Source organism: Netta rufina, assembly GCF_964035555.1.
Source record: "Netta rufina genome assembly, chromosome: 13".
Taxonomy (NCBI): Eukaryota; Metazoa; Chordata; class Aves; order Anseriformes; family Anatidae; genus Netta; species Netta rufina.
The window spans coordinates 203,188-227,709 of record NC_140136.1 but is presented as its reverse complement, the minus strand read 5'-3'; the positions used below and the strand labels follow the sequence as shown (position 1 = coordinate 227,709).

General features: G+C 38.5%; 1 protein-coding gene across 1 annotated transcript in view; it reads left to right on the top strand.

The window, feature by feature from the left end:
- The window catches only part of AP1G1 (adaptor related protein complex 1 subunit gamma 1), a 39,997-nt gene that overhangs the window by 1,442 nt on the left and 14,033 nt on the right, over positions 1-24,522 (top strand). Inside the window, exons 2-11 of the mRNA XM_084294778.1 lie at positions 8,652-8,855; positions 11,286-11,410; positions 14,270-14,411; positions 15,398-15,494; positions 16,305-16,381; positions 20,245-20,340; positions 20,829-20,909; positions 21,155-21,253; positions 21,663-21,718; positions 22,568-22,681. Of these exons, the coding sequence (XP_084150904.1) occupies positions 8,655-8,855; positions 11,286-11,410; positions 14,270-14,411; positions 15,398-15,494; positions 16,305-16,381; positions 20,245-20,340; positions 20,829-20,909; positions 21,155-21,253; positions 21,663-21,718; positions 22,568-22,681 (1,088 nt within the window). The 5' untranslated portion in view covers positions 8,652-8,654. The remainder of the gene's footprint in view (positions 1-8,651; positions 8,856-11,285; positions 11,411-14,269; positions 14,412-15,397; positions 15,495-16,304; positions 16,382-20,244; positions 20,341-20,828; positions 20,910-21,154; positions 21,254-21,662; positions 21,719-22,567; positions 22,682-24,522) is intronic.

Sequence of the window (24,522 nt, the reverse complement as noted above, 5' to 3'; positions counted from 1 at the left end):
ATTTTTTTTTCCCTTTTGCATACTTCGTTTTTTGGCACGTGATTTGAAAACTTTATTGGATATGTGAGAGCTGAATAAAGGCAAGAGACTTTTTTTGAGACAGATTGCAGTGTGATCCCCTCGTTTCTTCCATGATGAGAGAAGGAGGAGAAGGTATTTAAATTCCCGTGAGTTGAGAAGGGGAAAGAAAGTCTGCGTTGTGAGGGAGTCAGCTCTCAGGTTCCCTCCTTTTTTGATAGAGGAGCGGTCTCTTCCTTTGTTCCTGTGACTGCAAATCTGACCTTCTTTTCTAATGGCGCTCTGATAAGAGTAGAGAGGTCCTTCAGTAGGCTTGTTTGCAGTGTCCTGGCCAACGAGTCAAGGAGGTTAATGTTCCGATTTTTGATAGCTTCTTTGCATACAGACTTCTGAATTCTCATCGTTGTAAGCTAATGAGATCAGCAAGTTTATTTGTGGAATAAAACGGTTGTCAACAGCAGCAGAGGAACTGAAGATGTCTGTTCTCAGGCATGCAGACAGACTGTGCACTAATTAATGCAGTTCGGATTTGGAAAGTTGCCTTTCAAAGTATAAAGGCTAATAAAAATTTTAATTGCTTCTGAAGTTGCTCATATTCAGTAAAGTGCCTCTTTTGCATTAATATTTTTATTTTTGAGTTGGCAGTGTGTATAACTTGAGACTGTTTCAGAGACAGACTGTTTGATTTTTTTGGTTTACCAAAAGGGCAAACTCTTCTGACTGAAAGTGATATTAATTTGTTCTAGATGATACTCAGGTGTTTTCTGAGGAAAACAATCTGGTCTATTGCGGTAGTAGCGTTTCTTTATTTGATGAGAGCTTTGGAGTCAGTAAGTGAATATATGATGAGGGTGTTACTCAAAAAAAGAAGGTGAGTGCAAGCAAATCTCTGCTAATATTGCTACTAGTAGTAAGGTTAGCCTCTGTCTGATGTTTGGAAGAGATGCTGTAGGTAAAATACAAGATAAGAACTTCTAGGACACGGCCAAAGTTACCTGCTGCAAAGTTGTATTAATGAATGGAAAAAACGTGGTGTATCATTTTTCATTAGGCTTTATACCAAGACAAAGCAAGATGTGTGTTTTTGTCGCAAGGTAGTAGCAAGCAGGTATGTTTTTTTTGTTGTTTTTTTTATTATTTTAACTCTGCAAGGAAATAAAATAACCAGATTGCTTAAAGATAAAAACAAGAATCTAGAAGCAGCTAAGAAATACAAAGATGTAGCATATGTAGGTCAGAGGTGATGGAAGGATGAAAACAGAAATCTGAAATAAAAAATCTTGTCTATCATGCTCATCAGCTATGTAGATGATTTAACTCTTCTTCCAATGCTTCGTTAATTCTGTCCTTAAGAAAACATTTTCTATTCGTTAAGTGTTAGAGGCTAATATTTGTAATGGTAGAAAGCTCAGTGCATCCTTTTAAGCCAGTTCAGGAATTGTGCGGGTTGGTGTATATGTACCATTGTGCAGGAATGGGAGCTTCATCGGAAGTGTTTTCCTAGTCTTACTAAATTCTGTTGTTGGCTGTAGGTGCAGGAAACAAGAGAAGTAGTGCTGTGTTCAGCCTGGTGAGTTATAGGATCCTTTCAAAGTGTAGGTCTCTTCTGTCACTGTCCTCTCCTGCCCCCCGCCTCTGTTACACTCACAATACGCTTCCTGTTCTTTAAATGCACCTGGACATAGAACAGTCACTGCCCCCTCAAACTGCATTTAAGCTCTTGTTTTTAAGGCATATTTTGCATACTTGACTTTTTTTTTTTTTTCTCCAAGCTATCTTTCTACAGTGCAAAGTAATGCTGATGCCTTGTGTTATCATATTGTATCAAACCACCCTCTGCCTTAATTTATTACTGCTTTCCCGATGTTGCTTATTTTTGACTTATTAGTTCCCTCCATTTTATTAAATAGCTTTTTCTCAAGAGAGATTATTTTCCCCTTTAAATGTTGTATGGTTGGCTGCTTATCTCTTAACTCTCGTGTTGCCTTTGCCCTTAGTGATGTTGACAGTGCTGCTTGGTTAGGTGTTTTAATGTTTTCCATATAAATATTGATAACACTAAACTATACAGCAATCAACCCCCTCTCCCAGCTTGATCTCTACTTGTAGTGTTTAATTCTGTTTTTACTGTCAGTGTGTGTGTGTGCTTTTTTGCTTTAAGTATCTTGTAGTAGTGTGAAGCCTGCTCGTAGTGCTGTGGAGTTCAGGCTATCGGGATTTTGTGGATAACCATTGCAGTTATTCCCTTCATACAGTCTAGATATATCTTATGCTTTCTTTTTGTGTTCAGGAGGCTTGATGCAGTTCTACTGAAGCAAGAAGGGGAATTCTGTTACTGATTTCAGTTGGAGTTGGGTCAGGCTTTAATGATGTAACTTCCTAAAAGCTGTTTGGTTTGAGAGGGTTGTGTGTTTTTTTTTTTTTTGTTTTTAGGAGTGTGATTGCTTATAGATGAGTTGGGACAGAGCAACTTATTATGAATTTTTTAGAGCCGTTTGAAAATGTATGCTTCTACAGTCTTGGGCTGCTGTTTAGGATGAACCAAGCTCAGAAATACTCAGTTATAGATTTTCCTGTAAATTGTATGCACCTTATTTGAATTGAAAATTTAGGCTATTTTCCCCAAACAGTAGAGCCATTCTATAAATAATTCAATGAGCCTCAATGGGTTTAATGTCTTTGTTTCCAGAATTCAAGGTGAAATAACAACGGAATTTAAAAACATGTCTGATATTTTGTCCTAAATACGCTCTTAAGTGGTGGAGTGTGGTGTGTTTTGTTTTTGTTTTTAAGACATAGGCTAACATTTCTGAATGGATTACACTGGAGCAGGTCTCAACTCAATTGCATGTTTAAGTACCCTAAATCTTTATGCTGCAGTTCCTGATAGCTGAATGTAGCTTGACTGAAGCACTCGAGCATTTTACATGTGGGACTTCGGTTGTATCGTGTGCTGCTTGCAAATATAAAAGGTTATTTGGTGAACAGTTGTATTTTAATGTTACTGTATTCTCAGGGAGGTTTTTATCGAGGTTTTATACTTAAATACTTTTGGAATAATGGCTTGTTAAATAAAATCTTCAAATTTTACACAACACAAACTTAACTAGTAAAAGACTACGAGATGGGAGAAAATAGCTGTTTAGAGATATAATTTAGACTAAAACTAAATGTTTTTAATACAGTATGATTTTTGTTTTCCTGGTTAACAATTTCTTTTTGCTTTTGGATAATATACTAAGAATAAGTTGCATGAAGAAAGAATACCTTCTTCATTAGTTTGTTCAGGGGAAGAACTCATGAGTTGGAGAGGGAGGAGAATCCCTGAGTTAATACCTTTTATAAGATGCAGAGAGCAGGAAAAAAAATGTTTCAAGGAATCTAGGCACCAACCACCTAACCATTGGAGCTAATTGAGTTAAGCGTCTAACTTTTTCTTGGTAGTAGGCTATACTAAAGACTAATGCCTTTAAAATAAGAAGGATAAAGCAGACTTGATGAGGTAGAAACATTTTGTTGATCATACCAGATATTGTGAACTTAACTGCTAGGTTTTTTTCCAGGTATTCAGGGACCAGCCCTGATTTCTAGAGCCTGTAGGTAGCAAAGAAATGGCCAAAGAGTACTGCTACTGTAAAAAAAAAAAAAAAAAAAAAAAAAAAAAAAAAGAGGAAAAATGAGATTGCTTTTAAAAATTGCATTGTCATTTATGTTGATATGAAAGAATAAAAACATGTTCCAGTACCAGGGGAAAAATGTTAGCTAATCCTGAAAAACAAGACCTGCTACTCTGAAGGAAGTTCTAAGCTGTGTTTAACCAGCTAAAATTATACTTCAGGTTTGCTGTTACCACATGATATGGTTTCCTCTCTGTTAGTCATCTAGTGCAATAAAATGCATTTTTGTAATATAGAGCTCTGTAAAATCTCATTGTTCATGGCAGTTTATTTGATAGCTTTGTAGTTGTCACCTCAAGCTGATTTACCTTAACCCTTTGCATGGTTCATAGTGTGAATTTCAAGATTTTAATTTCAAGAAAAATGATATAGTCAAAATTGGTAGATTGCTTCTTACGTATTTTAGTTCTTCTAAGTTATATTGTTTAATCCTATTTATATTTTGATTTTGTAAATTGTCAGTATTCTTTTTGTTTTAGCTCTCATCAATAAACAGGTTACTAACGTATGCCCCTACTTCCTTCCTTTAGTGAAATCTGTATGTCAAGTCCCAGTGGAATTTTGATGCTGTAAGGTTCCACTGCCTTGGCAGGGCCATGGTATGGTTATGCTGCGTGTCATCCATACTACATATGATCAGGGAAATCAAAACTATTTAGCAATAAATCGATTTGGGAGGCTTGTTGGAGTCCTTTTTCACTCTTTGTGCTTTCTATTATGCTGCTGCTTCCTCGAGTGCTAGCTATGTAACCATGGAGCCCAGGAGGCCCCATGCCTACCTAGCTGTTATTGCTTGTCACTATGCTCAGGTTCTAGTCCCGGATTGCTTGGCAGCGTGTATGTGGAAAAATGTTTGTTTCCTATTGTTCTGCAACCTCTCACAATCCTGGAAAACTAATATACAAATAATGCTCGGAGGTGATTTGACTAAAGGGAGAGGACGTTTATGTACGCTTCTTGAAAGGAACAAAAAAAGGGAGCCAGAGCAATCCTCTCTCTCTCTCTCTCTCTCTCTCTCTCTCTCTCTCTCTCTGTGTTGTGTTTCTTTTGTCTCCTTACCTGTGTGCCTGAGAGTGCATGCTGATTAGATATATATCATGCGAAGTAGTTGCTATCTTGTGTGAATTAGGTGTTTTCCATCCTGGGGGAATATCCATGTAACCTTGTTGCTTCATTCTAGCTCTTCTGATTATTTTTTTTTCCATCAAGCCTGCAAAATATGTTCTAATGTTTTGCAGTCATGCTTCTTACTACATTCAAGTCCTAGCATTGTGGGCTTAACTATTAAGTTACAGCCTGTCCCTTGGATAGGAGTTATCCAGAGGAATTTGGGATTGTACAGAAATTGTTGGTGACTTACTGGGTCACCATTCTGAGTACAAAAGCATGTATGGTCCTCAAAAAGCTAAATGAGTCTGGGGAGAAGGGACAGAAACTGAATCCGAATGACATTTTGTCAGTCTTATGATACCTGCACAAAACTTGGTTTGTTGGTTCAGAGGACTTGGATTTAGGATGATTAGCTTTTCTGGCCCTGCAAGCTATGGATCTTTACTTGCTGACCAAGGGGCATGTGTTGCTCATCTTTGAGTGCTGGAAGAGATGAACGGGCAGGACATTAAAGTTGCTGCTTAGACATCCCTATTTCTTTCGTTCAGCAGTTAATGAGATACTGAGGAGATGCGCTGCTTCTCCCATCAGTTATTAAGATGTTGAGGAGACGCCCTCTCTCTGTTACCTCCCTTACGCACCTGCTGCTTCCTGTACTGAGACAGGAAACTGGGTTAGATCTGTTTCATGACTTACCTGGCATGGTTGGCTCTTGTTCTCTGCCATCTCTCCTTCATGCCCTGTTCTGCATCAATAGAGGACAACACATATTTGATTGTGCAGCCTGTTAGTAAGCTTCACCATGTTGCTTAAACTGTTTGGGTGTATGCACACTGTGTCGTGTATACGGTCATGCTTAGTAGAAATTCAGCAGGAATTACCCAAGGTGTGTCACATTGAAGGTTAGCATTATAATAGGCTTTGAAATAGTTGATAATGGTAAATATTAATCTGTTCTGGAATACTTCTGAATTTAAGTATTCTCATGTCCTAAATCTCTTCACGACTGCAGTAACTGCTGTATGCACTTGCCAGAAATTTCTGAAACTTAGATGAGATTTCCAGTTTATTGGCATGCAAAAGAATCTTAGATTTACAGTTGAGGGTGGAAAACAAAATGTCTGTTGTGAGAATTTCTTGGTAGCAAGAAAAGCCTTTCTTATGGGGAGGGAGGAGGAGGCCGACCTGTTACATCGCATGGCAATTACTATGCATTGAAATGTTTAAAAAAAAAAAAAGCGCGCACAAAAAAGTAGCTCAACCCCCAAAGAGTAAGAATGTGAAGTGATTCTCTCTTGTGAGAGAGAGAATTTTTTGTAGATGGGAGTGTGAAAAAAACTTTTTTTCTTTTTATGGAAAAAAATGAACGATATATTTAAAAAATGCTAAATTATTGATTAAAAAAGGAGTATGGTTGTGAAGTTGTGGCATAAATACAGAAGTTCTTAATGTTGGAAAATTAATTGTAGCTTTGTCTTTTGCCCTTCATGCTGTCCTCCTTGCGAGCACTTCTCAATCACTCTCTCCTTATCAGGCAGGATGTGTGTGAGAGAGAGAGAATTGCTCTTAGGAAACAGCTCGGATTGGACTGTGTCTGTACTAACAGCATATTAGTATGACACAATCAGATGAGAAAAGGAGGTAACCTTTTAATTGGCTATAATCTGAGTAAAACTCTTATTCTTCATTGCTTTGCTTTCTGAAATGCTGGTTCATTCTTTTACTGCTGTTGTGGGGAGGAAAAATAATCTTTACAGTGTGGTATGTTGATTGTTTACGTGAGGGCATTTGTAAGTACAGGTTATACATTTCTTTCAGTGAATGGATGATGACAGAGTGACATCATACCAGATTGCCACTGTTTGATTTCATTTTCTCTGCTGCTTCAGAGAGGTATGAAGTCCTGCCTTAGATTGGTGAAGGATTCAAAATAAAGGTTCTTATAAAGGTCTGCTTTGGAAGTGTGGTATCTTTACTCGGTGCTGTTCCATTGACTTAAGTGATTCTGGCTGTCTGTTGTTTTACTTTGACATAAAGAGCCAGACTGACAGCGATGTGCTGAAGCCCTCCACAGATGTGCCTACCACAGGTGTTGGTTGGGCACAGGCAAGAAAACAGCACTGCCGGTAACAAGTCACAGGCAGGGCAAACCAGTGTTGCGCAATTTATAAGCCCTTCAAATGTAATGTGAAAGCAACAGGACCTGTGATATCAAGGTAAAGTAATACCAAGCTTAATTTTGTTTGCAGACCATATGATAGGGTTTCAGAAAGTTTGCAAAGAAGTCTCTACTTAAAGCTAACAAGCAAAATGCCCGTGATTGTAACCTGTACTAGCCGTTGCCTGTATTCTCAGGAACGGGAGTTTAAGATCTAAAGCCTCATCATGGGTCTGTGCTTCAGTTGTGTTGCTTACTGCAGGAGGGAACGTTTCATCTCTTCCCTGCTCCATCTCAGATCTCCCATTGCTGTGTGTTCCCATTGCCTTGTGTCAGCACAAGTCAAACTGTTTTGTTCAAAGACCGCTTCTGTTGAAAGGAAAATAACAAGCTGTTTTAGATGCACAAGTTGCCTTATCTGGCATGCCATGTCCCAGGAAAGCTGCTGGTAGAAGGATGGAAGGAGTGGAATTGAGCTCCTCTTTCAGCATAAGCCTGCTCATAAGTCATCTTCACAATTACGAAACTACTACCTGTAGACTGCAGAGGAATGTGCCTGCAGTAGTGCTTTTATTTTTTATTACTTTCTCCCTGGTTTTCTAACAAAAGCATGGCATGTCAAAATATCTGAGAGGTATATTGAGGAGTGAGGGTGGGGGTAGGAGGTGAATCCAGGCTTAAAAATGATGGACTCTAACAAGAGTGTTGCCACCCAGGAAAGAGATTTGGGGCTTTATTAAACCAGTACATGAAAAACACCTGCCGAGCACTTTGTAGCAACCACAACCTCAAACCAAGTGTTACACATCACTAGGGGAAAATAAGAGAGAGCAAAGTAGATGACATTTTATGCAAATAAATATGATGGCATAGCTACCTCTGAAAGGTGCAGCACCATTGAACATAGTTTTAAAGTTTGACTTTCATTTGAAAGTAATTCTTGTCTTGAAGAACATTCAAGAGAATAAATTGTTCTCTAGGTCAGATGGCACCATCACTATTGCATATGGTGAAATGAAACTACTTGAAGTTCGTGTAGAATATGTCTGTCTCCTGCAGTCTCCTTCATACAGTGACAGGCTTGTTTTAGAAAGTATTGTTCTGGCTGTTGCCTAATAAAGGGACAGTGTCAACTTGATTCCGAAATACATCCACACCGATAGGATTGCTCTTCCATCAGCTTTTTCTGCTGCATTCCACCACTCAAAGTATTAAGTGTGCAAGTCCATAGGACTTTTGAAGCCTGGCTATTTGAAACACCTATCTGAAATCTTGTGTAAGTTAATAAATAGTATTGCTTTTTGTAGAGAATTTCTGTCCCAAGTTGTCACAATTTTTGTGATTAATCCTCTGAGCCTGACATCCCTGGGGAGAGTAAGAAGATGTGAACATGGGAGCATACCTTGCATACCATTTCTGCCTGTTTCAGATCAGAAGTCATTTTTATGTTCACTTGATAGCTAGTTCAAAACATTGCGAGAATGTATGTTCCTGGAAGGTGCCATAAATTCTTATGTTTTTCAAGTTTACTTTTAACCATACTGCTGAAGCAGCATGTATTTTCTTAATTCTTTTGTTTATATAATTGTAGGGGAAGAAGGAAAACCTTATGTTAAACTATGAGACAATTATTAAGTCATCAGATACAGTAGAAGAAGGCTTATGGATATCTTTCTTTCTCCTCCCAGAGGATGCCAGCCCCCATCAGACTGCGGGAGCTGATCCGGACCATCCGGACAGCAAGAACCCAGGCAGAAGAGCGTGAGATGATTCAAAAGGAGTGTGCTGCTATCCGATCATCCTTCCGAGAGGAAGATAACACGTACCGATGCAGAAATGTGGCAAAGCTGCTGTATATGCACATGCTGGGATACCCTGCACATTTCGGACAGGTAGGTTAGTCTTTGATGCTTGCTGTGCTATGTGCCTAGACTGGAATGCTTTATGTATTTTGGGTACATGGACTAAATTGGAGTATTCCTAGCTGCAGTTTTGCTTTGAGATGTTTTGATGTTTGTTTTCACTCACATTTTGAATCTGTGTTAGTTAGTTTTGACTGTTATAGACTTTTGCTGTTTGGAACCTGTTCTTACGTATTTTGTTAAGGAACTTAGGGTTGGTCTGACTTTGCCATGCTGTGCGCTTCTCATTGCCCATGTTTCTGCAGAGCAGTAGTTCTTAAACCATAGTCCAGTATGGCTATTTGTAGATGGGTTCAAAATGGCACGTCAAAATTCTGTCTCTGGAAATTACCAGATGCTTCCAAGGTGTTTCTGTACTGTTCTACTTCTAAAATAATCTGTTCTAGGAAGATAATAGCTGGTCTGCCAGAAATAAGAAATTGGTGTTCCTTATTCCCATCTTACTGAAGTGACTTGGAGAAAACCAGTATGGGCTTTCCTACTCTCTTGGCTTATTTTTGACACGGTTTCTCAGTCAGATTTTGAAAAAGCGAGACAGGAAGATGGAATTCTTGAACTATTGTTCAAAAATGTTCTTCAGGTTGAACTTTGCTTAGTCTTTGGGGCATAGTCCATTTTTCTTAGAAGTTGGTAAGCATCCTGTTAGTCATAGCTCGATGGAAGGCCTAGGTTAGACTAAGTAAGAAGGCAGTCAAATTGCAGATTGCTGTAGTCCTTAAAGTACCTTCATGTTCTCAGTCTACACATTCGCGATTGGATTGACTGATCCATGTCTCTCACTAATGCAATGGACTCAAACCACAGAAATCAAATTTCAAATTGTTAAAGAGCAAGCCTGGGCTGCGCTTTGAGTTTAAGATGAGTTCTCTTACTATATATCATTGGATTCTTCCCACAGAATAAAGAGTTGTTGTGTCAGAGCAAGTGAATTATCCTGTTCTTAGTATTACACATGGCAGGGTTCCCTGGTCTAAGAGAGAAACTTCCTGTCAACAATGTTAAGAAACTAAGAGCTCCAATAATAATAAAAATACAGATAAGCATCATCAATAATTTTTACACTGTCAGTTTTTAGGAGTATATTTAAATTTTATTTTAATTATTTTGCATTGTTACTCAATTCTTTAATCCTGTGTGTGGACGATTAGTGATTCTTCAATTTCTGCTTTGTTGGTAATGGTAAATTACCTCTTTGGTCTCAGTGGAGACAGGTTATATTTTTTATTGCTGGTGTTGCTACATCTCAAACATTTATGCCGACTGTTCTGGGGACAGAATCATCCATTCTATAGCCTTGTTTCTCATACAGTTTGTAATTTGCACTTTCAGGAAGTTATAGGGCCCAAGGCCGAGAACATGTCCTCGGTGCTTATAACTGGAAGGAATCTCTCAAAGTACTGATGTTGTGTAGGTGGAGTATATGATCTCCGTTCTTTCTCAATAGCAAGAAGTTTGACTGGGCAGGGGAGATGTTGAAGGCAGATGCTGTTCCAGCAGTAGCATCTTGTAGATAGTCCAGCATTATAGACAGGAAGTTTCTGAGAGTGACGGGATAAATGAGTAGGAAATATGTTTTGATGAAAAACAGGAGAGGCACAGACTGTTAGACCCATGTGTGTCTTAAAGATGAAGCCAGACATCTTGACTTCAGCTAGCGTGATGGTTTTACTCAGCTTTGCATGTTGTTATTATTGCATGACAGTTTTGCATGTTATCTAAGGAATCTCCTTTATGCTTTTGAACACAGGTGGCATATTTCTATGTGGCAAAAGGGAAGCTTGTAGGACTGCAATGCATGATTTTAGTTAAACCTTAGGGGTTCAGATAGTGGTTATGGAACAGCATAAAAACTGAACTATCTCTGACTGTATCCAAGGTTTACCTAGCTAGCTACTTAGTTACAGCTTATAATCATCAAATTTGTTTTTGACAGCTTAACAGAGCATTGATCCTCTCTCTGGTGGGCAGATATATCCATTGAAGTGCTAAAAATTTCCACTGCATATGAAACATGAACCATCCTCTGGATTTCCAGAACTTTATTGTTTTGTTTTTAATTATTTATTTATATTTATATTTCTTTAATTGATGGATTTCTTGTCTCTAAACGTGTTATTTTTCACTTTTGTGCTCTGACCCCACTTGTCTGGTATATCTGAGGTCATGGAAGGTCATTAATGTCTGGCTACTTCAAGATACAGGACCTGCTACTGACTTTGTTGCTGCCTTGCTGGGAAGTCATTCAACCTTTTTTTTTTGTTTGTTTTCCATATCACCAAAATGAGAATAAAATGTAATTTTTAAAATGTATTATCAGAGACCTAAATCGGTAAACATCAAACTTTCTCCTCTAGCTGAGTAGTAGTTTAAGCTAATTCTTTTTCTTTTTTTTTCTTCCAGTTGGAGTGCCTCAAGCTCATTGCCTCTCAGAAATTCACAGACAAGCGCATTGGGTATTTAGGTGCCATGTTGCTGCTGGATGAGAGACAGGATGTCCATCTTCTTATGACCAATTGCATCAAGAAGTAAGGGTACCAGCTCTCTCTCCATCAACACATGCTTTGAGGCTTCAGAATCTGAAAGTACACTCCTGATATTTTGAGTACTTAGTTTTTGTCCCTTGTGTTACAAAACTGGTGCCTTCAATCTATTGTATACTGTTGACTGTAAAAGATTGTTCTAGTATTGTACTGAATTGGATGATTCCCTCTAGGTTCCTTAGAGGGAAGAGAATACAAACTTGCCTTGGTCGTGAAGAGGTACATACGGCAAACCATACTTGATGTAGCTACCGTTTTAGAATGGTAATACATGTTACTCTTGAGGTCATCTTAAAACAAGTAAGATTTGGAATATGTAATCACAATAAGCTGTTTGGCCAGTGCAGACAACCTCGTGTTTTAAAGAAGTCTCTTCCATGTCTGTAAACTTAATTAATTATCTCCCAGTTTGCAGTAGGAAAGAGTCAGACAAACAGCTAGTAGTGTAGCATAACTGAAGGTCCCCACAGCTCTTATATACTGATTTGATTTTTTTATAATGCTACTAAAACATTATGTACAAGACTGGCCATCCAGTGTTACGAAATCATATCTGTTTCTGCAGCCATGTTGTTCTGTTTACTTAATGAATTCTGAAGAGTTGTTGTTTGTTTTTTTTTTGTACTTCAAAGATCAAGGCTGTGTATGCTGCCTTTTCTTTTGGGTTGACCTAACAGTGCTGATGAATGATTTTCCTATTTTCCTTGCAAGCAAGGCAGCAACTTGGAATGTGCTGTTCACTTGGTGTCTTGCTGAAATTAGGCAAGAGGGGATGGAAAGTAAGGATTGTTGTGGTTTTTTATTTTATTTTTTTTTCTCTCAGCAAGATATTACTAAAGCAGGATTGCTTTTTTTTTTTTTTATTGTTTAGTAAATGAGAGTTGATGTATTTCCAGTGACAGATACTGCTTTTCAGGATGAATGGGGGCAGGAGTGGAACAACTGGGGTCTAGCTGATTTATCCAAATGTGTACTTGGTTGTGTGTGGTGTGCCTGTATTTATAGTTTACTTTTAGAACATAATCCTCTCAGGTAGTAGCAAGTAAAGCATTGATGAGATTGATCAATTAGGCTGTGGCCTCAAAGTACTTGAAAATAAACTTGACAAAGCTGTGGGCCTGAGAATCTACTAGTGTCCAGGAAAGAGACATTTGGTCAAATATTTTTTTCAGTGGAATGTTGTACTTGTGAGACTCTTCCATTAGAACTTGGTTGCTAGGTTAACACCTTTCTTGATTGTGGTTAACGCATTTTTTGATCGTTTATGTTGAAATAAATGTGTAGTAAGGGTGCAGTGAGTTTGAAATGGGCCAGAGTGGAGCTCAATGACACTGACAGACAGTTTTGCACCACGTCAGTGGGTTGTCTGTCGCTTTCTTCTTTGGCTTCCATAACTACCATTATTTGTCTTGCTTTTATCACTGTCTTATAGCAAGACCTAGATTTTCAATGCAAACAAGTGGGCACCTTTGAAGCACATCCTTGCTATACGCACAAGCATATATAGCTGCCAAAAACTTGTTAAAGGAAGGAAACAAAAATCAATGTGTTTAATGGCATGTTATCTGCTTTTGCATCTGCATGTTGCCATAACTTGACGTTAGGAACAGAATGCTCTCTTGCTTTTCTGCATGTTGTGCACTTTTGGTTACGTACCACTCCCTTCCCCTGCTCTCCCATCATGCAATCCCCAAATTGCTTCTCAAACCAGGGAACTTATTTTTACTTTCTTCATTTGTCGTCACTTGTGAATGAATCCTGGGTGCTGTGGTGACATGAATACCAAGTAGTTTGATGGAAAAGTGGTTAGAAGGCAGTTTTAAAAGCTGTTGGGATTTCCATGTGGAAGCCACATTGTCTTGTACTTGGTATGACATTGGTGGATGACCTCATAAATAGTGCATACTGAAACGTGGCTTCGTTTATTGACTACATTTTGCATCTTCCATTGGCATATGAAGAGTTAGGATTATTAAACAAAATTACTATATAGATTATTTATAAACTGTGTGAGTAATGATATTTTTTGTTTTTGTGTGTTGTTTTTTTTCCTAGCTCAGGGTGGAGGATATTTTACATGACTTTTTATACATTGGTTTGTAAATGTGGATCCTGTTTTTTCTGATTTAGTGTTTGTGCTCAGTGTATAAGTCTTAGTATAATATGAAATAAGAATTTATGCTAAGCTTAGCATTTTATGGGCATATGTTTTGTTTCCTACCCTTTAAGGTTTTACTTTGTGACCAGATCCATGTGAAGCTTTACAACTCATTCGTTAGTCCTAATAGTCAAATAAAAGGGAGGGAGGAGAAGGGCAGTTAAAATTAAAAGACATTACATGCAAGGAAAACTACACAAAAAACTTAAGGCACAGAAACTACATAAGTGTGAGTATAAACAAAAAACAGAAGCTGAAGCCTGTCCAAGAACACGGTTAAACTGGAACAGCCTGCGAAGTCACTGCATGGCTGTGCTTGATACTAGGTTCTTTTCTGTTCGCAAATTGCAAACTACAGAGTTTTTTATTTACTGTAGAAGTGTTTATTTATTGTAGAAGACAATACTGTGTCATCTTCCCTCTTCTCAGCTCAAGCAGTGGATGTCCACATGATATTTTTACTAGAATCTACCTTTGAGAATTCTACCTATAACTAATAGAAAACCCTATGGTACATGCACTCCAAGCTTATGTTGCTCCTTACTCGTACTCCCAAGTAGCTGAGAATTTGGAGGCCTTTTTCGTGTGTGCAGATGTCTAAATGAGTGTAAGCTGATGCCCTTTTTTCCATATTCAGGCTCTCTGCGTGCTGATTGACTTTTTTTTATTATTATTCTCCCTTACAGTGACCTTAATCATAGCACGCAATACGTGCAGGGGCTGGCACTCTGCACCCTTGGCTGCATGGGCTCCTCAGAAATGTGCAGAGACCTTGCGGGAGAGGTGGAAAAGCTCCTCAAAACTTCCAACTCCTATCTTAGGAAGAAGGTACATTTGAATACTTTGTTACAGATTAAAATTCAAGTTTGATGGAGTACTTTGCTTATAACCGGAATACTAGACAGCTTGTAGCTCTGGCTGAGTATTTTCCAGTGTGTGAGATAGGTAGAGGCCAAATCTGTCTCTGCATAGCAGGAATGTATAAGCCTCTAGAAGTCAAGCCTCCAACAGATGAGGCATTTGTTTCTAATTTCATACTCTTTACCTTAAGGTTATTGATTATCATGTGAGTGCCTGCCTGTTCACAGGCATTAACCCTAGACTTCTAGTCATTAGTTTTATTTCAGTATGTTCTCAGATAAGTCCATCATTAATAAGTATATTGTTAATAGTGCAGACTAATATCTGAAGATTTGAACCTATTAGGTACTACTGGAGATTAGCTCAGAGATGACAGATTAAGGACTTGAAATGGGCAAACAATTAGAAAATGTCTAACTTCCTTAGCAAGTGCGACAAAACATCTGCAAAATGTGATCAGCCTTGTTCTTTTAAATTTATTTCATTATTATGTCTTGGAGGGGAGGGCAGGGGCAGCAATGAGATTTTAGGAGAGAATGCTGTATTCTGGGAAGAGGCAGCCAGTGCACTTGATTATCAACCAATTGCAAAAAAAAAAACAAAAAAAAAACTTCATAACATTAAGACAGACTGAAGTAGCCTTATTAATACCGGGCTGCTTTGCAGTTAATACAGCTTCTGAAACGAATAACTTACAAATGAAGTATTTCTAGTGCAAGTATTACATTGCAGCTTAGTGCTGGTTTTGTTTCCTCCTCAACTGTGAAAATTTTCTTGAACTCTTTTCTGTAATGCTGTTTAGTATCACTTGCAGAGAGATGGAAAAACACAGTGTAAACTTTCCAAGCCTATGTATATGATGAAATTTGTGATAATTGCTACTTTGCTAGATGTTCCCAAAATGTGTCTTTGTCATTATACTATGTACTAACTGAACTGTTTTTCCTATACAGGCAGCATTGTGTGCTGTTCATGTTATCAGAAAGGTGCCTGAACTTATGGAGATGTTCCTGCCAGCCACCAAAAACTTGCTGAATGAGAAGAACCATGGTAATGTCTGAGCCTGCTTAGCAAGGCTATGCCATTCTTTGCAGGTGCCACACTTGCTACTGAAGCCTTTTGTTTGGAGGGAACTTTTGAGGTGTATTTTTAATTTGTTTCTTCCCCCTGGTATGCAGCGAAAGCATATGTTGTTCAAAAGGCAGGGACATATGACTGATAATTAGCAGGACTTTACACGGCATAGGTGATGAAAGAACACTTTCACTTTTTTTGACTTCAGAGTGGGTGGAGTGGAAAAGCTTATGACTTTTATCCAGCACACTGCCTAAAGGGACTTCAAAGTGTGTGTATTTTTTCTGTTTTTTGTTTGTTTCTGTTGTTGTTGTTGTTTCTGTTTTAGCTTTTTTCATGTCTCCCAGACTGAGTTTTGAAGACTTTCTAAGGAAAAGGCCTAGTTGAGATCACATAAGCCCGGCTAGAGTACCCAAATCAGAAGAAGAAATCAGGAAACATGAGGAACCCAACACGTACAATGAATGCAATCAAAATGTTTTTGCCCATCTCAGATCTTTTGTTAGCCTGTTTGTTACTATCTAACAGTATTTTTAATATGCAGGTTTCTGTAAACAGTGTGCAAGGACAGCTTGTCCTCTTTTGACCCTTAGCTGCTGCTGTAAGACAAGCACATTGCTATTAACTTTCTCTTGGTCACAGCTGCAAGTTCAAGTATCTTTTGGGGACATGTGTTAGATTTAAGAGGAGGATGTTTTATATCATTTGTCATTTCTTTATTTTTGTCACTTGTCTGGAGCCAATGAAATTGTAAAACACAGATTTTCTTTTTTTCCTGATTTTTAGGTGTTCTACACACATCAGTAGTCCTCCTCACGGAGATGTGTGAGAGAAGTCCAGACATGCTTGCACACTTTAGAAAGGTAAGTGTGAATTTGATGACATTGCAGAATTAATGTTCATGGCTTTTTGTTTTTGAGAAGTATTTCTTATTGCATTCACTTTGGAAATTAATGTGCACATTTTTAAAATAAAACCCCTAAAACAATTTAGGTGAAGAAATTGATGGTATTGTCTGCTTGTTATCAAAATAATAAGAAAAATGCTGGGAATTTTGGGTGTCTAGCACTAGTCCCCTTCAAGAAGGGGGTAAGTTATAAAACATTGCTCTTAAGAACTTGCAGTATGAAACTCACCCTGAAGTTAGTTACAGTCTCTCCTTTGACTGATACTCTGCTAGTGGTTTTTTTTTTTTTTTATTTTTTAACTCTTTGTAGCTAATTTCATAGTGTCATCAGGAATTGCACATGTATTAAACACAAAGAAGCAAAGAAGAAAAACTAAGGCTTAGACACTTGAATGTCTTAACCACTGCTACACAGTCTTAGAAGCCTAGGTCAAAAATACCGATGAAAGCTCTAGTTCTGTAGATACCTCATCTCTGGTGCATGCTGTATTACATCATTTTCCGTTTTTACTTGAGGGTTTTGAGAGTCAACATCATTCCTCCTGCTCTGATTAGGAATGTTTACTTCTTTTTGTCTTCCTAGCACAAACTTCCTTACATTGCTTTGCTATGCAATATTATTGCCATAATAAAGAATAACAATGAAATGACATCTGAAAATTTCATTGATTTTGTCATTCTGAGTTGTGGTCAAAGTAGAAATTGAATGAAGTTGATAAGCGGAACTGTCCAATTGCTCTTCTGAAGTGTCTCAAGGGAGGTTATTTATCTGCGTGCCCAGTTTACTTCCTTGGTTTGCCTATATCATAAGGGATTTCAAACAGTGCATCCTTTGATGCATCTTAGCACTTTGGCATGCATCTTCCCTTGCTCCAGGTCTATACAACAGAGCAGGATTGAAAGCGAAAGTGGGGCTAGGAACATTTTGAAGGTAGCTATCCCTGCTACTAACTGCTCAATTAAAATGATAGTCTTAGTGGTAAAAGAAGAGCTGAGTCCACAAAATATAGGTTTGAGGTACACCCTTTTCTAGCTATCTCTTTGGTTGTTTATGCTGCGAATGGTATAACATTAATCTGTCTCTAATGCCTGCTTCGTCTGTTTTGTCCCTTTTGTCTGTTTGGAATCCTGATGTGTGTTAGAATGAAAAGGTAAGAGTTATATCTTGTGGGTGGTGCATGCTTGCATTGAATCTGTAGATGTTTGCCTCTTGTGAGGCAATACCTGTTAATGCCACATCTGTGATTGATGCCACATGCTTAGATCAGTTGTATTTGTCTAATGCTTTTTGCGTGCTGGTCTTGTCTTGTCACTAAACTTCCATACCCATGGCAGCCCTGAATCTCAGTTGTGGCCTTCTCCAAACACAAGCTTGCTTTCCTTAAGCCCTCATTTGAAGATTCCTAGGTAAATTTTTCTACACATGCACACACACCAGTGGGCGTTCTCACCATAAACTGGGCTTTGTGTCTGCCATAGGGCAGGTTTGGGTAATTCCTTTGCACAAAATGGAGCAGGAGAGGCTTACTGTGCTGCAAAGAATAGGTGCAGTTCCGTCACTGATTTTTAATCTGTGTAATTTGACTGCAGAAGATTGGTGAGGGGCCCTCAACCGATCTCCATGGCTGTAACGTTTTCCATTGTTTGTCCTGTCCTCAGTCCTGATAACATTCTCATTAGAAGCAAATGTTAATCAGGGATCCTAGGTGTGCTCTAGCAGATCACTCCACTTGCCTTTTACTTTGTCATGAGGGAAGATGTTGCAGCATCCTTTGGTTTTCTCTTAGGCAGATAATAAGAAATTCATGGTTCCTTTTGTGTGTATTGTGAAATCCATGTTTTCAGAGGAGTACATAGTTCCTGAAGAGCAAAGGTTGGAATAAAAAGAGAACAGGGGAACTGAGCTGCCTTTCTTCTTGCACTTCACCACAAAAGTACAGGACTTAACTCCTCAAAACATTGCCCTTTTTTTATGTCCATATGTAGCTGTTGTACTCCACAAATAGCGTTGTGCTTTTAGCAAGTACTGTCCCAAGTCTGAAGCGCCATTTTTATTTGATGTTGTCAAAAGTGATTAACATTAAAATAAGTAATCTCTGATACAGTAGAAATTTAGTCTGCTACAAGTTTGGGATTGCATTGAGTTTCACATGCGTGCAGGAGCAACCAACCTCAAGGATGGGAAAATTTGTCACGCCTGAAGGATGAATTAATTGCCGGGATGTTTTTTTTAGGGGACTTTTTGATAAAATGTAGCTGTCGTGCGTGCATGGAGTTGAGAGAGAACGATGCTTTCCCGATGCTAGCTATGCTTCAGGAACAAAAAATCCGCTTAGTGCAGTCACTGTAACACCTGTCTATTTTGTCACATCTCCAGCAAGTGTCTGCATTATTTTAATATCAGCACTGAAGGGGGTAGAATAAACTATGGAAGGAATAAAATTGGTAGAGCTCTGCATCTGTCATCGACCAGGAGAGGTTTCTCTCAGGGTTTAATCCAAAATCAGGTTCTCTTATTCAACCTTGAGGTTTTTCATAGAACTTGTTAGCAATGGGCTGGTTTCATCCCTGAGACCACGTTGTTATTCATAGCCACTGTGAATTTTTTTGTGGATAAATAGTAATTTTGTTATAGCTTATATGTTTTAACCATTGGCTTATTTGCCATGTTCTGCCTTCAACTGATTACTTGCTGGATGTGGGTGTGATACCAGAGAGCATAGCTGTTACAGTTCCTTAGAATTACCCTGACGGATGAGGTGCAACTATAGTTGGAAGTTCCTAGGAAGGAGTGAGATGATCCAAACTTTTGCAAATAGATAACATTTCTTCAAAGCTGTGTACAGGTTTTGAAAGATTACTTATTCCTCTGGGATAGATGGCTACTGGAAGACCAGTGTCATCAACATCTGAGGAATCTGAGCTGATTCTGCAAGTTTGGTGGGTTTTGGTGTGGTTTTTTTTTGTGTGTTTTTTTTGTTTTGTTTTGTTTTAGCCCTCACAGTGCTGGAGAAACTTCTAATATGAACAGTGGAAATCAATATGATTTTTGTGCATCAGTCAGTTTAATCTGCTATGATGCAGAACTCTTCTAACATCAGTGAAGCAAACAATTTGGTCAGTTTAGTATTGCAGCTTTTGTTGAGAAGTTTGGGGTGAAAAGGAGAATTGATCCTGAAGCTAATTGTGAGGAAGAACTAGAGTAGAGCTCTGAGGGAAGGCTGGAGGGAAATCCACTCTCTACTATTTGGAAGTTTTGTAGAGGAAGCAGATCACAAAGCTTTTCCTTCTAGAGGCTAAATTGCATGGAGTATCAAACTTGAAAAAATCCTTAATATTTTACTGTAATGTTAGCAGTACCTGGAAAGATCAAATCTCTTGGCTATGTTTGATGCTCCGTGGAAATAGATGGTGCTTACTACATGGACGTGTGCGCTAAAATGAATCAGGATCTAACGTAGTAAAGCCCCCAAAGAGAGTCTTGGAATAACACTATTTTAATAAGTGGCGGTTCCCCATTTTGTGAAGTGGAGAGTTCCTTAAATTGATATTTCCCTTTAGGTGTTGCCTGTCAAGGTCTGGTGGATTTTAGTGTTTTGAAGATGCAATATGGTGCTCGGGTTCCAGCTTTACCGCTTCGAGTCATTCCATACTGAAGCTGTGTAACATAATTTATAAATGTGCAGGCTGGACTTTGAGGAAGAATCTGTAGACTGACTTGCTTTCAAATGAGAGATTTGTTCTTAGGCCTATACTTCAAATGCGGGGGGGAAGGAGAAACTTAGTAGGTGCATTTTCTGACAACTCTTTTCTTCTCAGCTTGTTCCCCAATTAGTTCGTATTCTGAAGAACCTTATCATGTCTGGCTATTCACCAGAGCATGATGTGTCTGGGATCAGTGACCCCTTTTTGCAGGTAAGAACTGATGCAAGCAGCAATTGATAGCTTTAATTCTGGCACTGTGTTTTCAGACCTAGGTATGACAAGGTAGTTACCAGAGGGCAGCAGTGTTGATTTCTAAGGCTGTGTCCTTATGTTAGAGCTGACTCTGCAAATGCTCTTCATCTACCACAGTGAAAGACATCTGAATTAGTTTAAATAGGCCTATCGTTTTGTGCTAAATTATGGCAAAAGGGAGAAGAAACAAGTGTTGGTCTTGCAGGGCTGTGCCCAGTTGGCATTGGGTATATGTATTGACTAGCGTGAGCACGGCATTAGCCTGTTCATAAAGATCTTACTGAGGATAGAACCGCTGAAAGGGTTGCACAGCATTGGAATAGGCTGCCCAGGGCTGAAGTCTTTGAGAAACCTGTAGATGTAGAACTTAGTAGCATGGTATTTCACACTCCTCATGTAAAACACTTCTTTCAGTGATATTCTCTTTGCTTCATTTTACCATATAGGTGCGAATCCTGCGGTTACTAAGGATTCTAGGGCGAAACGATGATGATTCTAGTGAAGCCATGAATGATATACTTGCACAGGTGAGGTTTGCAAAGTTGATCAGCTTAACTTTCTCTTTTAATTTGTTAATAACTTGGATTCAGCAACACTGGTGAGGATACAGCTGCTGCTGTGCTGGGGTGAATTTTGTTGCCAGAGGCATGCATTAATAGGTGTGGTGTGTGTTTGCTAGGGATTGCTCAACTTCACTGCCTGTTCTGCAGAACATCACAAAGGGGATCCACGTTGTTTGCAGTGGAGTCACTTTTTTATTTCTTTATTCCAGGTTGCTACTAATACGGAAACAAGTAAAAATGTGGGAAATGCCATTCTCTATGAAACTGTACTGACTATTATGGACATAAAATCTGAGAGTGGACTGAGAGTAAGTTGCCTTTGCCATGGCCTTTTTGTCTAAGCTTGTATTAGAATTAAATTTCTGTAGAGGACCCGTGAGACAAAGTCATTTCACCCAAAGATAGCTCCACAGATGTCTGTAGATAAGACTGTAACCTCTTCAGTAAGTGGTGCTTTTTTTTTTTTTTTTTTTTTTTTTTTTTTAGAGAGAAAGAAAAAAAAAAAAACTCCTGCAGATTTTCTCCTTGAGTACACCATAGAGCCTGTGCTGTGTTTGTCTTGGCTTTCCCTCTGATTAGTCAGGCTCCAGAGTTCTTTGTTATGCTTTTGGCCAGGAAGTATAGTACTAACTTTGACATGTTGCCTTTAAAATCATCTTGATGCAATGAAGATGACCAGCCTTTTTGATCACTGACTTTCCCTAACTCTTTCTGCAGGTGTTAGCCATTAACATCCTAGGCCGTTTCTTATTAAACAACGACAAAAATATTAGGTAAGTTGTATGAAGTGTGTTCCATCTACATCCAGCTTAAAATGTGTGATAAGCAATTACACAAAGACCATGCTGAAGTAGAGCTTTTCATTAGAGTGTATTTGGAAGTGTTAGCGGGGTTAATATGACTAACTAACTATTTTTTTGGCACATTTTCTCTGTCAAAGTCTTAACTATGGCTCTGCTCTTAGTTGATGAATCTGGGTGTACAATCTAATTCTTAACACGATTTCTTAATCTACCTGTGTGTGTTTTTTCCAGTATTCTGTAAATCTCCTGTCTTGCCCCAGCTGGTCTTCAATGACATTCAAATTGGTGTGGGCAGTATAGATTTTACAGGTTAGGCAGCGAGTTTTTTCTTGTTGCCAACAGTATGCAGTCAGGAAGTATTTGTGCTTTGGTCACTGGACATGGAATTGCTGCAATGCCAGAACGAAGTCCTATCTCTAGGCATTTTGACTGAAAATCATGACATAGGTAGAAGTCTCTAACCTTGAGAATTTGTGTGGTACTTTTTGTGTTATCTGTGGAGGTCTAACATTTATTTGCCTCATCTTTTCAAAATCTTCTATGAGGACTGGGCAACTAACATGAGCCCAGCAATTGGGATGAGTGCTTGTCAAAGCAGCAGGGTGTTGTCAGGCACGTTAGTTACAGTTTTGTATGGTAACTCTTCTATGGAGACATGCCAGACAGTCCCCTGGAAGATCCTAATTTTTTACTGAGGAGTACAAGAGAGCCCTGTTCTGTTGCAAAATAGGATTAAATTGGGGGTGGGTGGTTTTGTGCATAGAAATTAAAAGCTTTTTTTTTTTTTTTTTTTTTTTTTACTTTATGCTCTTATCCCAGATATGTAGCTTTGACATCATTGTTGAAAACTGTGCAGACAGACCATAATGCAGTACAGCGACATAGAAGCACAATTGTGGACTGCCTGAAGGATCTGGACGTCTCCATTAAAAGGTAAATGAAATGTCAGTGAAATAGACAGCCTGTGGAATATGAACAGGACATAGAGGAAAATGACAGTAAAATTGGGGAACTTACAAGGAACTTATAAATGAGACTAGTATTAATGCATAGTATGGTTCATGTTTCAATTAAGGTAACAAAGATAATGAAGATGTGCAGTGACTTTCTTTGATAAGCTGCTTTTATATTTTATGCATCTTGGGCAAGGGGAGGAGGGGAGATTCTGTTTGCCTGAATCTTTCCAAAATAAAATCAACAGAGATCGGATGGTGTGTTCGTAAGAATCAAAGCCTCCATAAAGTATGATCCTAGTCAAAATTATTCTGACATTCTTGGTGTTAACTTTTCTTTCCAAGACAAGCAGGCAGTATCACGTTGTCCTGAAGCAGAGTTAAGCCATCCAAATAATTTTCTAGATTAAATTTAATTAGACAATGCTAGAATTTAGAATTACTATATTGTACAAATGGTTTGCTTATATGCTGTGTCCTGTTTGTACATTCTTGGTGTTTGTGTGCCATTTAAATAGTGATATGTTGTTACTTCTCTGAACTATGGGAGAGCTTGCAACCTGATACATGTCACTACAAGTAGACTTTTTTTTCCTGATACTCAGTCTAAACGTCTTCCTGTTTACTCTCATTACTTCAGTTATGTTCCTTTTACTTGTGATAGTAACTTTCTGTTGTTTCTCTCAGATATTTGTAGTAGTCTTGAATCACTTGATCTCACTTCTGCCAGACTACTATGTAGAGAACTGCGCTTAATTTTCTAAATCAAGTATTTCAGCTTCTTCATTGTTTTTTCTTTTTTTTTTTTTTTTTTCCAGTAATCTCTTCTCTATTACTCTTTCTGTAGCTGGTCATCTGAGCTCAGTGCAGCGTAAAGCAAGTTAGTGATAGGGACTGCTGCATCCCTTTTGCGTCATGTGGAAGCTCTGCTGCAGGCCAAAATTTCATTAACCTCTTGTTACATCATAAATGTATTTTGTTTCTTTCAGAGTTGCTTATCTTCTTCTCTACACCTTGTCAAACTGATTAGATATGCTATACATGCTTATGCTGAAAGGCATTTTTCAAATTTATGCCTCTTTGAATCAGGTCTAGATGTTTAACAGCGCTGCTTACTTAGATATATGTAGAATAGGAAACAAATTGAAACTGTCTTTCTTCTGATGCTTAGTTTTAACTGCTATGGGTATCATGTAATCTTGTTTTACGATTGTATGCTATCTCAAAAGGCAAACTCAGGCTGTTGTTGTTTGGTGCCAGAGCAGTGTGAGGCCACAAAAGTATTTAACTGGTACCATTTAGGAAAACACAGGTGTGCCACAAACAATAGAGCTTCATGTCTGAGTGCTATTGGAGGATGAAGCCTTTGAGTGATCCATCGGCAGAGTGTGATGTTGCCATGCTGACACTCATGCTGCTGACAATGCACTGCTCTCATTGAAGCAATATATTGACTGGATATCAGAGTTCCCTAGTAGAAAGCTTTAGGTTCTGAGACTTGAGAGAAAGACATGATACCTGGTTTTGGTTGACATCTGAAGCATGGCCTGTTCTCATCATCTTTTAACCATTGCAGTGCATCTTTGGTCTATGTAGTGTAGTTTAGAATGGCTTTGCCATTTAAGTCAAGACTTTTTTGTCTGTCTGCTTAATCAGATCAAATTGCATGATTAGGAATTTTGTGACAGAAATGAGACCTGTAATGTGAACAATATGCATTTAGATAAATGCCAGGTGTTAAGATTGCAAACTGCTTCTGTGCACCTGCAGTATTGTCATATATGCTATAATGTGACTGAAAAGATAAAATATTAATGTGGA